This window comes from Dermacentor silvarum, chromosome 8 (genome assembly GCF_013339745.2).
Source record: "Dermacentor silvarum isolate Dsil-2018 chromosome 8, BIME_Dsil_1.4, whole genome shotgun sequence".
Lineage (NCBI taxonomy): Eukaryota > Metazoa > Arthropoda > Arachnida > Ixodida > Ixodidae > Dermacentor > Dermacentor silvarum.
In genome coordinates this window covers 21,034,543-21,052,412 of record NC_051161.1, presented here as the reverse complement: position 1 = coordinate 21,052,412, position 17,870 = coordinate 21,034,543, and the positions used below count along the sequence as shown (strand labels likewise).

The following is a 17,870-nucleotide window of genomic DNA, read 5'->3' as shown; positions in this document are numbered from 1 at the left end:
TCACCCTCCTCTTACAACACACTCCCAGGAAATCCCTTTTGCAGATTTATTCTAAAATAAAATCCAATTCGACAGAAGCCACCTTCCACTGCGACTTCTCGACAACTAATCAGGAAAATTCGGAGATGTAAGCACGCGGTCACGGAGGTTAACGAAAACAGACGTTCAATCGTAAGTCCTCATCTCACAGATTCGTTTAACTCCCGTGTGTTCATTCGCCAGGATAGTTGTCAGCTCTTTTCACGATACAGTACTACGTGCTCTTAGCCAGTATCAACCACAAAGGTGTTCGGCAGACAAACAACATGATTTACTTGACGGAGTTTGAGGTCGAGCCTCTAAATGCAAAAGAGGGCGCGCATTTGGGTTTTAGTGCATGAGGAACAATTACGTAACTGTTGTCCTGCTCTATGCACGCATCTATGCACGTGATAACCTCACGTTAATTCAAAGCTTCCGCAGAGAAACCTTGTACGTGCATTAACACAAGATGTTTCAATTTCTATTAGGAGTTGGAACATGCCCAATTTAAGTTCACAAAGGGGATTACCGCGAGAGAGCATTGAGAATGGAAAGAAAATCGTTTAGCAAACATACAGTGGATAACGGTACTTTACTGAAACAATAAGAATAGACTGATTCGTCCGCTTCCGGAACCCTATGTTGGCACGTACACTTAAGTACACAAATCAGGCTTTACGAACAGCAAAAGCTGGCCAACGAGACGGATTTAGTGAAGAGTGCGAATCTGGCACGAATGAAGTACAATGTTGTCGCGCACTGTAAGCTGTGCAGATACGCACTATTTAGGGTACGCACATGTAGGCGGAGGCATAGAAGCAGGAAGGCGCAATGCACACCTATTATGCATCGAAACAAACTGGAATAAACAAAAAACAAAATTCGAACAAACGGCGCACAACAGTTCGAACTGTAAGAAAACAATGTCTTGTCCGTTCCAGACGTGGCTCCAGCAATACAGCAAATAATTGCTTCGACGAAGGTCAACGCCGGCGAGAAGGCCACCGCTGCGTGCCTATTGAAGCGAGGTTCCGAGCCTCTGACGTTTCAGTGGCTGAGGAGCAACGTGGACGCGTCGCTGTTGCCCAACGTGAGGGTGATGCGCTTCGAAGACTATCTCCTCTTGGTCATAGACCCTGCCAGCACGGAGTCTTCAGGAAACTACACTTGCGCAGCGACCAACGCTTTCGGAAGCGACACCCAGACAACCCACATCGAAGTATCAGGTTGGCTTTTTTGGGGTTTCTTTTTCTCTTCTTTTTTTTATGACATGCATGTGATAACAAGCGTCGATTATATACGTTATCAAACAAGTCAGTGCTCTCAAAAAGTAATCATGACGCCAATTCAGTGTCTGCATGTTGCAACGATGAAATAAGAAAAGTCGTGGCAGTGGTTAGTCATTCCTTCTGACCTGAGCATACCTATGTGTTTTTTTTTTTTTTTTTTTCGCTCATATACTGTCAGTTCTTTCAGTGGTCTAACAGAGCCTTGCCAGTCAACGTTAACAGCAAGACAACAGGACTACTTGTTACGCATCCATGACCGCTGACTTCAATTAACACATTTTAGACGTGGCATCCTGTATGAATGTTCGACAGCGTGTGCCAATTATGCTCATGATGTAACGTTTCTAATTTTGCTCATGATGCCACATACGATACTGTAGTATCGTATGTCGTTTACGGCTGGACCAAATGCCGTTTTCCAAAATTAAAAAAAACGTGGCATCATGAGCATAAGTCCAAATCTGGAGATTCTTCTTGAGCTAAGAGAACATTCCTTATTTGTGTGCTTAATCCAGTTCCACCGGTGTGGAAGAAAGTACCCGGAGACACTGAAGTTCGCCACGGAAACAACAGGAGTTTCCAGTGCATCGCGTTCGGCTCCCCTAAGCCGAACGTCACGTGGTCCAAAGCAGAAGGTATACTGACTTCCTTTAACTTCATTGCAGTTTTCACTTGTGCAGAGCAAGTCGCTGTCCTGGCACACCGTCTACGCTAGAAAACACTTTATATGCGCCCCTCCTTCGAACTCTATTAAAGACAGGGTACATAACCGACAGTGGAAAACTGCTGAAGAAAACACCAAACCATGGCTCGAAAGTCATAAAAGTAATTTATAAATAGCACACGTCCGCTTACTAGAAATACGATTCTGGAAAGAACAACCCCTACAAAGGAGAGATTCAAGCTTATCGTAAACATTGTCGAAAACGCCATCGTTAATTGAAACGACAAGATCCACGTGCTTTAGGCAACACAAACTGTAAGCACACAATAATGCAGGGAATTAAATAACAAGCGAAATCAATGAGCAAAGGTGTGAAAGCTAGCATTTCATAAGACATTGTGTGCTCTTTCTCTGCGCAAGGGATGATCACAGAGTGAAGCGGACAATTCGCAGTGCAAAAGTGTTCCCGCAGTGTCCCCTCAAACAAGAGCCAAGGAGACACAATGTTACGGTAGGCTGGTAGATTGCAGTAGCAAAGAGTTGACTTTGAACAACAGTTAGAAGCTTGGTAAACAACCAAGCGACGTCAAAGTAAAGGACAAATGTCAAAGAAACCTTTGAATTCCGTAAGGATTTTCCTGCGACGTAGCATGCTTCAGCAACGCCTGACCGCGAAGAATTAACTTTGCATGGAAAAGGAATCATACTGCAGTGAAAAAAATGAACAAACATTACACTTAGCAACTTATTTCAATGTTTTCCTGCGTTAAAACAACCCTAATTCGCGAAAGTACATCAAAATAGGCGACATCAATGTAGCCGCAGCTCTGGGCCGAAAAAAAAAAGATTAATCCAACTGTCATTTTCTATGCTAACGAACAACCTTTTACCGCGTACAAGCCCAGTGACTACCTGAGAGTGAGAGAAAGAAAAGACATTCCCGTTTCATTTGTCCTTTCAAATGTTCTTGATCTTTGATCGCCTCTTGTACACTAGAACAGCTTCTGTCTATCATTAAAGGTAAAAGTCATCGCTGGCTGGTACTAATCTAAGGAAGAGCTAAGCATTCTCATATCCACCATCATCGAAAAAAAAAATAAAAGAAATTAATGTGCCACGCTCACAAATTTTTGCGGCAGACCATCGTTGAACCTGTGGGGGCTGCAGTCGGTGTGCCAGGCACCGCTCTTCCAAACAGTGGAGGAACGTCTCACACACTGCGCGCCTTCGAATTGATGGCTATTTCCATAGCCATTAATTATATCGACCAGCTGTCGGTATAGGCAGTGAAATGGGAATAAAATGGGAATGTCGTTAGTCGCAAAAATAATTTTTGACGCGCTCTACTTCCTGTTTGCAGAGTCACGCGATGGCTGGATTACACTCGGGGCGGATTCCAGGCTTTCGTTCGAAGGTCCGACCATGACCATCACGGACCTCCAGATTTCGGACACTGGCACATACACCTGCGTCGCCAGAAACGGCGTTGGACCGGGCATCACGGCTACTTTCAAACTCCGCGTCAACGGTATGGCAGAAAATCCGCTGGGACGAAGACGCATACTGTAACCGCACAGCAAACAGCCGATAATTTTACTCGAATCGGCGCAAATCACAGCTTATTTGGCAACAGGTGCAATATTCGCGCTTCAAGATAAGGCAATGGACAGTGCCGGCTTTCCACACATAGAAAGCTATGCCGCAGTTCGGTCTTCGGTTCCTAGTAGCTTCAGAGCGTTCGCAACTTTTAGCACCTACCACCGGTATGTTTTGTGTTCTTGTCACAGTAACACATAAATATCATACCTTTCTGAACGACACTGCCGTTTCACAACATCCTACTACGTTTGAACTTTATCTGGGAATACAGTATTTGCATTTGAATATTGTATGTCGTTACGTGGCACCTCGTGGTCTGAAGTTGTCTCCTACATGACACCAGCCCCAACGAATGAAAGCACTGAAGCACAATGCCACCGAAAACACCAAACGGGAATTCAAATTCGGAACCTCACAATTAACGGCGTCTCATCAGCCAATGAAAAGACGTTTAGCTAGCGGTGCGATGTGTACGCAGCACGATAAGCGTGAACGGTGATAACGAGGACTGTGACACTGTTAGCTCCGTAACACAATCTTAAACATCGACGCACACTGAGACGTTAGAAACATAACATACGTACTGAATTGCGGCCTAATCCCAACGAAGTGAGATTTGCGCCGCCTGTTGCTTATTACAGGAAGAAAACCCTAGGCGTTCCTTACGGCAACAATTTGCCGCAAAGCGCACGTGCGCGCACGTTAATGTTCGACTAATCGAAAGCAGTATTTTATATAAAACAGTTCTTTGTGTTTATCACAAACCTAGCAAAGCAGTTTGGTTTTATGTGGACCCAGCGTGAAAGCGCTTAATGCTGGCAACTCCAACGCATCCGCGAACCCAGAGCTCTGCGTACGTCAAAGATTATTATACTTTTCTCTCGATGTGTGGCGCCTCCTGTACCGTTGAGAGTGCTTTCTGTAACTCAACGCCTGACGGAGCTACCTAGAATCCGCATTATCTGCACCTCCAAACATGTTTCGCGTCACATCTACGGTTACGCGGCAACAAACTACTTGAACCACATAGATAATCAAGATAAGCATTTCAAACAAACATGCTGGTGAGCGCGCAACCTCCGACAGGGACGAACGGCGCAGTCTTGCTGCAAATAACTGCGATCCTTCAATTTATCATCTACGGCGATGCCGGCCAAGCCGTCTCGAAAGGTGAGTGCACTTCGCCGCACAACACGGCGGCATTTTCACGTAGGGTTTATGCGTGGTTTTGGTGAACATACTTTTTTAAAGAAAACAGAATGCGACCAAACCATCCCACTCTACACGTGCTAGTAAAAACACACAATGCGAAGGAAACGAAGCTTATTTCCTTGGCTTGCCTATGGTCACAACAGTTTCCACCTATGCATGTAGGAGATGCCCAACCAAGGGAATTGGATTCCGAAAATCGCTCGTCGTAGCCTTAAAGACATGGAATTGGATATCATGGTGTTATAGAAATCATACAGGTGCCACTTAATGCATCCGTTTCCCAAACACTCACGCGTGTTCTATGTTCCGTTTAGGCCCGAAAAAGCCGCAAATATTTTCAGTGGAACATTGATCATCTGTAACGAGCATGCGTGCTGAATCACAACATAAGTGCCGATCACGATGACGAAACAAAGTGGCGTGCCCGAGGCTGCATGATGCAAACGAACGGGCTTGCTTGAGTGTGACATCATATTGTGAACAAAACATTCAAGTGATTCACTCGTCACAACCTTGTTTCAGATGCACCCGTGGTCACGCCATTCAGTTTCCCGACGGACCTCTCCGAAGGGTCCCCTGCGCAAGTTTTTTGTGCTATATCAAAAGGGGCGCTTCCAGTGTACTTCACATGGCTCAAAGATGGGAAGACCGTCAGCGGAGACAACCTTAAGGTCACCGCGTTCGAGAGGTACTCTGTGCTTCAGGTCTTGCAAGTGTCCGCTGCTGACGTCGGAAATTACACCTGCTTCGCGAAGAACTTGCAGGGCAGCGACAGCTACTCGGTCAAGCTGGAGGTCAGAGGTGAGCACAACAACTTGCTAAGGAACACGGTTGCACAGATGAAAGACAAGACGTTGGTTCGCCTATGAATAGGTTTAGCACACCAGGTACTCATATACCGTTCAGTCAACACATTACGATGACACTCACACGAGTGAATGCGACTAGCGAGCGGGGATGGTGAGCGAGAAGTCTAGGGGCTGGGCAGCGTCTGGTGAAAGTAAACATCGTGCCGATCGCGCGTGCGCGTAGGAGGGAAGTAAGCAATTTTAAACAACTTTCACAAAGCACAGATCGTAACTGTCCAACGGTACAGAGTGAGTGTTTCAATGTTAAACAATGCAAAGTCTGTCGCGTATCCGTAAGCTGCCATCGCACCTACCAAAAGTAGGATACCGGTGAAACCGCTGACATACGTTGATGCGTTGAGCATCCAAGCCTTGTCGAAGAAGGTGACAGCAACTTCCTCAAGCAAGTGCGTAAGCAAAACTCGATCAAAGCTTTTGTCTGCCTCGCAAGAACTGCACTCTTCCGGCACAACGCTCCGTGTTTCAACCAATGACGCACGAGCTTTAAAAGGCTATATTTTGTTGGAAAGTAAGAGCTGTTTAAGTGGGGTGGTCACGCATCCTCATAGTGTGGCACAGCTCCAAGGCTCTGTTTACTGTGGCGTTGGAAATCGCCAACGTCACTCCTGCTTAATATGGCTGATGTCTTTTCACAGCGCCTCCGCGTTGGTTGCGGGTGCCCTCCGACGTTTCAGCTTTACTCGGAAGCGAGGCCAGACTGTCCTGCCCTGTCGCCGGCTACCCGACTCCCAAAGTGACCTGGAACAAGATGACAGGTACGTACGCGAGGAGAATAGCCAAGCCGGTGTTCCCGCCAGTTATCGGAAAATCGAAGCGGCGGTTCATTCATTTGCTCGCTGCGGGTGCTCTAACGCAGCTGTACGTCACCTAGTTTTGTGGACGTTTGATCCCAGGCCTTGGCTCTGGGTTAGTCAAGCCTCGTTAATGCTAAGCATCTATAAGTAAATAAATAGTAATGCGTGTGAAACTAAGAAAACACAGAATCAGGTCAACGAAACGAAAACATCTTGTTTTGTGGTTTGTGGCACTGTATAATGTACTAGAGTGGGGTACCTCAAGTTCCAACAATAATTGTACAGCGCAGTCCCGCACGCCGGCACAACTGCTCTTGGGAGGCACTTCGTGACCCAGAACGACGTTAAGGTCTGCACAATGTCTAGATTATGCAGCTAAGTAAGATAATTTTTCCAAACAAGATAACCATCCGGAGTAGCTAGTAGGCCTACAAAAGAGAGGAAGCTTATACATATCGCTCATACAAACCCGTAAGCGACGTCAGTTCTCGCGCGCCTCTTTCAACATGGAAATATTAATGCGTAAGGACTTGCAGAGACTGGTATTCCAGTATAAAGGGAGGTCGAGATTCATGCTGCTGGGATGCGACGAGAGGGAAATAATTTATGAGAGCAAACGCAGAGAGGATGGCTTGGGGTAATAGTTTTCTAGCCGGTTACGCTGCTCAGAGGGAACGATGAGGAGAAAAAGAGGGGTGATGAGGATAGAGTGATAATGAGGATAGAGAATAAGATGCGACCATACGCATCTAAACTAAGCTATGCTCAGACACCGATGGTCAATGGCTTGGTTTAAGCGAGTTAAAACACACGCTTCGTTCCACAATGATATCACCAGCAGTAGCTATAGTTAGTGGCACCTCTTGATCTAAAACTAACGGCAGGCCCGACCGCAGCACCGACCGCAGCAGCATCTCTAAATTAAAACGTAGCCCGTCTATATATCTAAAGTCACGCCAACGTGTCCATAAACTGTCCAAATGACGCGTTTAGGTTATGGCGAACGTGCTAACCTAGTCGCGAGGCCAGACCTTCAGGCCCTTTCCCTTAGCTGTCTTGTACTTCAGTTTTCTGTATTTCAAATTTCTCGATTTCAATTTATATGCCTATATTTGAAGCGCTTGTCCTGTTTTTACTGTTCCTACCCTCCTGTTTCCGTGGTCGCGCTTCAAAACATCGACCAATGATCCCGAATCGCCGTATTATTTCAATTTCTCAAATTCAAACCCAGTGGTCATTTATAGCTAAATGAGATAATATTAGAACTGTGTGGATCGACGCTAAGCTTCAAACACGACGTAACGCTTCAGTTTTGTAACCACTACATAATTACTTACGCTGCGCTCCAAATTAAAGTAAGCGTGAGAGTTTGCAAGATCACACTTCGTTACGTTTATGCCAAAGATATAGATCCGCATTAAACATGCAAAGGTTCAACCGCTAAACAGCGCCAATACGATATACGTGATATATAGAGCACGAATACCTCCTTCCCACTACCTCATAACGTCATAAACAACGTCACACCGGAACGCATGACTTCTGGTCGCACTATCATAACGATCATAACAGTCGGGTTCACGTAAGTCAATTCTGCTGCGAGTTGTCAGAATGACTTAGCGCTACGCAAAAGGTGCTGGGGGAAAAAATAGACTAATGCATAGCGCTTGTGGAAAGCGGTCAGCACGAGTACGATCAGAATCACTTCTCTATCACAGACGATTTCTTTTGTTTTTATTAATTTTTTATTTTTTCACGAGTCGTGCGTCTCTCAAAGTGCAAAGCAACTCAAAGCCCCCACCCGCAGAAGTTTTGATTTCTCGGTGGCTGAAAGGAAGTTGGTTTCGATAACTATCGTCAGGTGGGCAATACCGCGTCGTGTGACAACCTCTACTGACCCTCAATTGCATGCCTACACGAACTCAAAACCGGACAGTATAGAGATTCGCATTTTTATAAACCGGGGAATGGGAGGAAAGGAGGGGGTGTTGTTCGCGGCCAGCCGGCATCGCTACTATCTCGACCGTGCCGGCACTCGCCAAGAACTCACTGTGGACTGCGCGCTTCAATTACAGATGGGAATCGGGCTCGGCTGGAAGCGAGCCAGTCTCTGACGCTCGATCCCAGCGGCGTCCTCGTCTTGCACAGCGTGCAGCCTCGGGACCGCGGTGTGTACCTGTGCGAGGCCGACAACGGAGTCGGGGAGCCCATCACCAACAGAGTCAGGCTCGCGCTCAACGGTAAGGCGCCCATGACGGATTGCCCGTCGCTCGCGCAGCATCGAGGCCCGGAGAAGGCTCGCAAAGACGCTCATTATCACGGAAACGACAATAAACGAGACCTACACACGCTTGAGTTTCGACGTGCTTCTTCTTCTTTGCCTTTTGCGCAAGCATCGTTGATCACGCGCGCAAGGTATCGCCGAGGAAGCGCGACCTTGCGTTCTCCAGCGGCTGCGAGCGGCTGTTATTCGTGCCGGCTAATGCGCAGCTTAGTAGGTTGACGAGCGCTTTCCGCAAGCACGACTGTTCCGCTTTGAAACTATAGTGCTTGTACCAGTGCCAGGGCATCCGATACGAAACTAGGCCCTATTTGACGAAGAAATCCGCAGTTTTCATGTAATGACATTTTGCCCCGGCCGTTCGCGCAAGCGAATAACCATCTCTTTTTCACCAAAGCTACCATCACGAGAGCTAATAACGAATGAATCAGCTGCCTCCACGAAGGGTAGATCAAGAAAGAAAAAAAAAATGCGTGTGCTCATCAATACAGCATTAAACTCGTCCATTTTTCTTTTTTCAGACAAGAACAGACGCTACAAGAGTACCACCGAGAAAACAAGGCAAACTGTCTGATTGACTTAACGTAACCACGACATGGCATTTAGTCACAACTATGTATATACGACAAAGTTTGCACTTATTAACGTGGCTGTTCTTGAGAATGCGGTGAAAAGAAGTTGCGCGTCTCGCCGCCCTCCCACACGCAGTGCCGGCGAGGTTCGAAGAGAAGTCGACCGTGGTGACCGCCCGACGGACCGAGGTGACGCGGATGAAGTGCCAGGCCACGGGTGACCAGCCGCTCTCCATCGCCTGGTCCAAGGGCACCGTCAAGCTGGACAAGAGAACCAGCGCCCGGTAATATCGCCGGCAATGTTGCAATCCTTAAGAAATGCGAGTGAATGCACGAAGGCTCGGCGCAGTCGCAATTCCTTTCACTAAGCCTTAGAAACAAACAAACAAAAAAAAATGAAGATAAGACGTTCGCAAAGAGCGCAACTTCAAGTGAGCACCAGGAAGACCAGTAATCATCGAGAGTTTTGTAGTGCAAACCTTCTTCCCCCCCCCCCCCTTTTTTTTTTCTTTTTTTTCTTTTTTTTTATTCCGATCACCGTGACATACTGCACCTTTCCCGACTGCTAGCCTATTTTGTGCGCTGGCTGTCAGCCATCTCGTTAGAAGCGTTCATTTGCACGGGTAAGCAAAAGATCGGTGGAGTGCAATATAGTAGGTTTAACATGCGATAACACTCGCCCGCTTCTCACCAGTTAAGCCTCCTTGGTTTCTGGAGCAAGTCACGCTCACGCTGTTTTCGCACTGACCTCGAGCACACAACATCGACAGTGCTCGGTTCAATACAGCTGATCCCGCACTCGCGCAGGTACGAGGTGTTCGAAACCTTGACCCCTGACGGCCTCATCTCCGAGCTGGTGATCCGCGACACGGACCGCAGCGACGGCGCCCTCTACACGTGCCACACGCAGAACAAGTACGGCAAGGACGACAGGAAGGTCAAGCTCATCGTCCAAGGTGTGTGACATCGCATCACGTGCTTTTAACCGGATTGCAGGCGAGAACTAACCCAAAGAGCCTGCAATGGACGCGCCTTCGCGAGCTTTAAACCTATCAGTTTCGGGTATGACTGGGAGACAGAAAGTTCCCACCGCTAAGTCACGTATATGTATCGCAGAGATTTATCGCAGAAGCTATCGCGCACCTCAATGGTGGTGCAAAGGAGACTAACTCCAATGCTCAAGCAGTTTACAATTTTCCAAATTATTGTGCGAAGCCAGGGGCACCTGTTCAGTCTCCGTGTTGTTGATTATCCCTGTTCTTTCACAAATGTACAAAAACACCGAAAAAAATAAAAACTGCTGCCATTGTAGTAGGAGGAGACCGAGAAAGAAAAACAGGCTAGTGCTACAAGAAATATAGCCCAATTACGATCTTTTTATTAAGTGGTTCGTGTATAATTAAGTACAAAGTACAAGCTCAACGGGGCCAACAAAACACGGAACCAAAAACGCAACCAAATACTTGAGTAGCAAAAAAAAAAAAAAAAAAATGCTAAAGCGTGAGATAAATTTACGCCAGAGGCAGGATACGACAAGACTTCCTATAAGGAAAGTGTTGCCAGTATCTGAATAGGGTAGACTTCAGAACCGACAGCATGGATATGTCACAAAATCATCATGAAAGAACTGCGAATATAGCAACGCCCCATCAGCAAAAATGAAGGCAAAAAGAAAGCGCTATCTACGACAAGCACGTCCTGGCAAGAGGTCTAGACAAACTGCAGAATTTGTATATTTGACAAGATCCCTGTTGTTTATTTTTCCCACGGTCCGATATGAAGGGCAGATTGCAGTTCAACAACCACGTGGCTGAGATATCAATATAAAATTCGGTCGTGAGCCAAAAATAAAGGTCGCCATGAAAGTTCTGAATGCACCAACTACACATGAGCCCTTCAATCGGCTTTTTAAAGTATTTATTCTCCTATTTATAAATCCTTACGCCTTCAACATCAAGCAATAAGCCCCTGCTGCATTCGTTTCAGCGTGAAGTGTCATTGTGCTCCGGCACTTGGCAGCGTCGCTTTATACAACAATCACAGTTCTACAAAAGGGAATACGTTTCAGTTATAATTGATTTACCAAAGTGCTTTGCGCACTTTGGTAAATCAATCATACGTCTGCATGTTTCCTTGGTGTAAACGAAAGCTTTTAAAAGAGCACCTAATGATTACTGAAGTGAATATGATAGCTCCTGAATTAAAAACAAATCGCCATAGTGCGAACTTATGCTAAGAGCTACTCAAAGGGTCATCTGTACCCATTCAAGCTATAATCTAAGCCTTTAGCACAGCTGACTATCCACCGTATGCTTGGTTAATAAAGTGATTTATTTGCTTATTGATTGATTGATTTGAGAATCATTCGGGCATTCAAAGTATTGTGCGAACTCCTTACTGATAACTAACTACTCTCGGTAGTGCTCACGCCGTCTTACAGCTGTCGCTGAGGACAGCGCCCAGCTGCGCGAGAGCACTTTTCATGTCCTTAAGCGCGCGTGCTGTTGAATTCAGTATTACAGAAGTTTCTGCAGTTTCCCGAAGATTTGCTCTGAATAAGCCTAACGCACCGAAGTGACACCTCAACCGGACCTTTTCCTATTCCCAGAGGTGCCAGGTCCTCCACAGGATGTTCGCCTCAAGGACGTCTGGAGCCGATCGGCGAGCGTGTCGTGGTCGCCATCATACAGCGGAAACAGCCCGATCTCAAAGTACATCGTCCAGGTACTGGAGGGACCACGGTACGTGACAGCGGCGACGGTATGGAAAATACCCCTGAACCTTCGCACATTTGTAGATATCCCTTGACTTATTTCTGACAGTGACATGGGAAGCAACACAGAAAGCACATCGCTCTAAACCGACAATTTGTTTAACGTAGAAAAAACAATATCGGCGCCTTCAGACAAGAAGCGTCCAAGTGTAGAACTTAATATTTACTAATGCCTCAGTCAGTGTCGTTTATCGCATTCGACTCCACCGAGACTTCTCGAAAGAAACGTGTTGACGGTAAGCTAAATAATCTTTAAAATACGCCTTTGCAGCAAGCATCGTGGTTCTCAAAGTTACCGACACCAGTTCATCTAGGCCACTTTGACAGCACGTTGCTTCCGCGACAGAAGCCATGGAGAGTTAGTAGATGATGTGGAAACGAATGGTCAGCTCCCATAACAGTGGTTCAAGAATTAAGACTCCAATTCCAGTCTATGTCCTGCAGAAAGGATCGTTATCACGTTTATGCAATGAACACACTACAATGACACGCTTTGTAGCGTCGACAGTGATCCGGGTTTTTTTTTTTTTTCTTTTTTTTTTTTTTTCTTGAATGCATACTACAGACGGGACATTCAAAAGCGTGCCGCGGAAAGTTTTTTGTTCGGATTACAGAGCCGGTGCCCGCGTCGGCTTCACCCTAGAATGCGAACCTCCAAGCAAGGCTTCGTGGCCATACTTTTCTTCAACTCATCACAAGGCCGCGAAGTCCAACTCCACTTGTGACGTCCGCATTGCAAAGATAGACAGAGTGCAAAACATTCGTATAATGATAACTAGGTTTCCGTTAAAGAACTTGCGCTTGTGAAAATTTATCCGGACCTTCAACTACTAACGCGATAGTCAGTGATTCGAAGTGACTATCTGTGATGTGACCGGATGTGACTTTCTCGCTTTTTGCAATAACCAGGTCCAAATACAGTCGAGTAGTAAAGTACCCAAACTGGGGAACCGCAGATAAGAAAAGAGTGGGCGGTATCAACACTTCTATGTGCGCATAACCAAAATAATAACAGCCGTTGTCGCCTTGAAAAAAAAGAACAAATAGAAACACGAATCTAGCTTCAATGCGTTGTTCTAGTCTAATCACTTTTATAACACGTGAGATAAGCATGCGGTGTGCGTCTTTCTGCCATCTGCGTCTCTCACAACAAGCAGTCTCATCGAAAATGTTTGCCCAACGACGGGAGGCATGATAATTTCTACGCTAAGCCAGGCAAGATAACGACGAGGGTCTCGCGCTGGCACGATTCGTTATGCCCTCTCGAGGAGACGCTCTCCAGGGCGCCAGACCTTTCCCATGTGGCCGAGAGCAACATCCATTGTTGCCCGTAGCCCCCGCCGGTAGTTTCACGAGCGCTATGGGATCAACGTAAACACCGGGAAAGGCTGGCACCGTTATTTCTCCGCTCACGTGAACACCACAGATAGACTCTTCGTCGCCTTTATCCTCCTCCGCCGCCACACACATGTGTCCAAAGATAGTCGCTCCTTCCCTCTGGTTTATTTCTTCTGGGGTCCAGGAGAGGGCGCCCGCCTCGGAGGTATCACCCTTATCGGCACGACGGCGGCAGACCATAAGATGATAAAAAGACATTTAGATTGTCCAAAGTCGCTCGCTTTCGGCCGTCCTTGCTATTGCAGAGGGCGCGGGAACGGGGTGTGAATAAATAAAGGCAGCAGAGAAGCAGCGACGGAACCAAACCGCCGGGAGGGAACAGACCGCACCCTTTGTCGGCAATGCCCTCCGCCGCGCGGTCGGAAATAATCGCGGTCCCACCCGCTTGCCACCTCGTTCGGTCTCTTATAAACCGAGACAGTCACTGACCTCGCTTCCGCCTCGGTTCCGGCAGCGGCTTCGCTATGTGAAGACGTTTAACGGTCTTAACACGCGCGTGCCAAATAAAACCAACTTCTCTATACACTGGTACGGCGTCGGCTGACATCAAACATCGTACCATAGGCACCGTAGATGAGTGGGATTCATGACCAGAATTGCTCGTCATTGCGCCGCCTTCTTTACTTTACACTGCTGCAGGAACATGTGTTTCTAGAGTAAAGCTTGTCACCTGTGTTGTGTCAAACAATATCGTTCATATTCCTCTCTTGACTGCACTCACTTCTGAACCTTATGCATATTGTTTCCTCCCTACAGTTATGCCCAGTTTGGGCGCAGTAGATATTTGTATAAATAAATAAATAAATAAATAAATAAATAAATAAATAAATAAATAAATAAATAAATAAATAAATAAATAAATAAATAAATAAATAAATAAATAAATAAATAAATAAACATCTTAAAACACACAGCCATGCCTCAATAAACTGCGTTTAGTGATTCCTGTCAAAGGGGAAGGCTACTGTCCCTACAAATATGTTGCAAATGCAACGCATTTTGTTTGTCAGTCAGTCAATAACTATTGGCAACCAATAACAGCAGTAAATCTTATAGCACGAGCGCAACAATTAACCAGCAGTATGAGAAAGCCATCCGGGACTCATAACGGCGCAGTCACAGTATTTCTCGCCTGTCGGAACTAGTACATTCGATTCTGTCTGACTCTGCTGGATGAATGGATTTCGTGAGCATCCCCTGCTAAACGGGTTGGTGGCTGGTGTCACCAAGCTCGTTATTATTACTTTCCTGCGAGTTCATTATCGGCCCTCTAGATCAGCAGTTCTCGTTAACAAGCCATCGAATCTTGTATAAAATTACTGTGCTTAAACAGTAACGTCTTTTCGTTCCGTCTGTCCCACACCTTCACGCCACCAATACTTGTTCGTTCTTCAGCGACATTTTCCAAAGACTTAATATGTATACGTTACAGTCGAAGAACGTAGGACTCAATACGTTTTGACGACAGTTCTTTTCCGGAGGACGAGGTAACCAATGAGTATCAAACAACCTATACTACCTTATGTACATGAAGAGCCATACCTAAGTGCTTGCAAGCTTGCACTATGAGCTCATGTAGGAAGGTCCCTTTGATGAATTCATCGGCGTTAATAACATCGCCTCCGCCTTCTTGCAGGCACGGCGCACAGGTTGCATGAACTGGAGGTGATCGGCTCAATGACGTACACCATGGTCCGCGACCTGCTGCCGGGCACCGCCTACGTGCTCAACCTGGTCGCCGAGAACGCCATCGGCCGCGGCGAGCCGTCGAGAACCGTCGTCTTCCACACCGGCGAAGAAGGCACGTAGCACGCGCTGCCGAGGTTCACTGAATAGCGCGCGCCTCTTTCGTCAGCGCTGAGACTTTCTCACTGCCTATAAAGTGCAGAGCCAAGAGATTTTTAGGCCTCTGTGTGCTGAAGCGACTGTTTACGCTCGAGCCGCCCATCACCGCAAGCCTGCACCGCACGCGTGCGGTCCTACTAAAAATCGCACATATCGGACAACTGGAGCACAAATTTCGGTTTACACTGTGTACACAGTGTAAACCGAAATTTGTGCACAATTGTTCGACATGCGCAATATTTTGTACGACCGCACGCGTGCGGTGGGGCTTGTGGCGATGGCTCGAGCGTAGGCCATGAACGAGTCTGTAACAGCCGCTGCCATTCGGTTGATAATAAATATTTGGGCCAATTACTAAGTTAGACGAGGTGGTATGACCGACGCTGCTAGTACGAGTGTAGTAAATACATACTATGCTATTAGAGATATTCAACGTTACTACCGCAGCTCCCGATTCTTCGATGCACCGGCGGTTTTACGTAATTTTTCTTCCACTACTGTTTTCTCACACAGAGCCTGAAGCAGCACCTGTCGACATTCTGGTGGAGATGAAAGGTCCTTCAACTGTGTACATATCTTGGAAGGCAAGCACCATTTCGTCATTTCCGTTGCTTCTAATCACGATACTCATTCCTTAAGAACGCAGAGCCTCTGAGCCCCTAACTGTTCCGTCTTTTAACCTGGTATATTTCTGCAGCAACAGCACCGACAACAAAGATTCCTACACCCCCTCCCCACCCCCTCTCCGCGATGCCAAAACGCTCCTGCTCACACGAAAAACTCAAAACGAGATCAAATACACTGCGCGATTGAAGTAGCACCAATGAAGCAAAGATGCTGACGCCTCAAAGCACACAGCCATCCAATGACTAAGAGAACAGTTCCAGACTGCAGCCCCTTCTGTTGTGCGCCTACACCGCCATAAGGTGGAAAGGTTGTTAGAGAAGTGGGCTCTTACTAAGAATCCCATCGTAATTCAGCAGAGGTCCTCGGTATCGTAAACCAAAAGTAACAATGTTCCAAACGCTACAGTTCTGCCCCCTTCGCACGTCCCAAGCCAAAGGATCACGCTGCCTCATTCCGTATTGTGTGGGAGACATGATTTCATTGCCAAAATATACCGCAATCTTCTAAATTTACCTGTCGAGGCAATGTAATTCTTCCTGTGATCCTGTGATCCAGCTGTCCCGTCTGACTTTCTGACATGTGAAACTGGCTTTCTTTCTCACGTTAGTTGCCATAGCGACGCCGTCTAAAGTGTTTACGTGTCCCGATGGTGCCTTTTGTCCTAACTATGCGACATCTTGAAGATAGAAATGCCTACACTAGAGCAACGGCGCGAACGACCCTACAATTTGCAGCAACGAACATTCATCTCCTGCCGCGGTAGAGTGAACGCATACAGTTCATACACTTTCTACGCAGAATTATAGGCCGGTATAATGCAAGGATTCCTTTTGTTCAATTACATGGCTGTTCCATCCACCGTTCACGGTCGGCCGATCCCAGCGGTAACGTGGGCGGCGTGCCGCTCGCCGACGAAGCGAGAAAAGGAACAGCATGGAAATGAATCGTTGCATTATCCTGCAGTTTCTGCACATATTCTATAGTTACCGATTCATCCCTTTGTGCGGACAGGAAAACTGATTAGTAAAATGAACACCAAGTGTGCGCGCCCTGCCCCGAATGTACGCAGGCACCGCCAAGGGAGCACTGGAACGGCCACCTACTAGGCTACTACATCGGCTACCGGCCCAGGGACACGGAGTCTCCGTTCTCGTACCGGCGAGTGGAGGCGTCGCCCAACAACGCCAGCCACGAGTACTTGCTCGGAGGCCTGCAGCGCGGCACCGAGTACTTGCTCGTGCTCAAGGCGTACAACAGCGCCGGCTCGGGACCAGCCTCGCAGGAAAAGACCGTGCGCACCATGGACGGAGGTGAGATGCGCTGAAGCAAACCGCGAGGTCACTCTCGGTGACACTGAGTACATGAACGCCAGTGCCCCTTTCATCCTATATTCGTTGCGTGATTTTCCAGTGGTTGCGAGTTGCGAAATTGGTGGTGTTGATCGGTGCAAACTTCGGACCTTCACTCTAGGAAATTAGGTCATTAGGGGGGGATTTGGTAAGTGTCCACCTTGCGGACATATCCAATTCGTCTGCTGCTGAAGTGCTGATTGGCTGGAGCGCCTGTCTCGCTTCTAACGTGCACCCCCAGCCCAGCCCATCAGAACTTCAGCAGCAGACGAAATGGATATGTCCACTTAGGTAGACACTTACAGAATACCTCTCCCCCCACAGTTTTCCAGCGTATTACACCCAGCAGTTTATTTACCCGGCAGTAGACCGCAGCCTAATTGCTGAAAAACTACTCAGGCTTGCCTATGCCACAAGTGCGGAAAATGATGCTTGGCAGGTATCGTCCTAAGCCGGCCTGGTTGGCTTATCGAGCGTCAGAATGTTCGTGCATGCAGTAGGTAATGCGATGAGACACACAAACAACACGAGAGGGTCTGTCCGGTTCCCGGTTGCACTGGTCGTATTTAAACAGTAC

At 47.2% G+C, this 17,870-nt stretch overlaps 1 protein-coding gene across 1 annotated transcript in view; it reads left to right on the top strand.

Annotated features, from left to right (window-relative positions):
* LOC119460764 (Down syndrome cell adhesion molecule-like protein 1 homolog) overlaps window positions 1-17,870 on the top strand; it is a 31,894-nt gene that overhangs the window by 846 nt on the left and 13,178 nt on the right. The window contains 13 exon segments of the mRNA XM_049671795.1: window positions 963-1,247; window positions 1,826-1,945; window positions 3,335-3,502; window positions 5,308-5,586; window positions 6,290-6,409; window positions 8,524-8,688; window positions 9,438-9,585; window positions 10,109-10,257; window positions 11,910-12,025; window positions 12,027-12,042; window positions 15,109-15,273; window positions 15,831-15,901; window positions 17,014-17,254. Of these exon segments, the coding sequence (XP_049527752.1) occupies window positions 963-1,247; window positions 1,826-1,945; window positions 3,335-3,502; window positions 5,308-5,586; window positions 6,290-6,409; window positions 8,524-8,688; window positions 9,438-9,585; window positions 10,109-10,257; window positions 11,910-12,025; window positions 12,027-12,042; window positions 15,109-15,273; window positions 15,831-15,901; window positions 17,014-17,254 (2,043 nt within the window).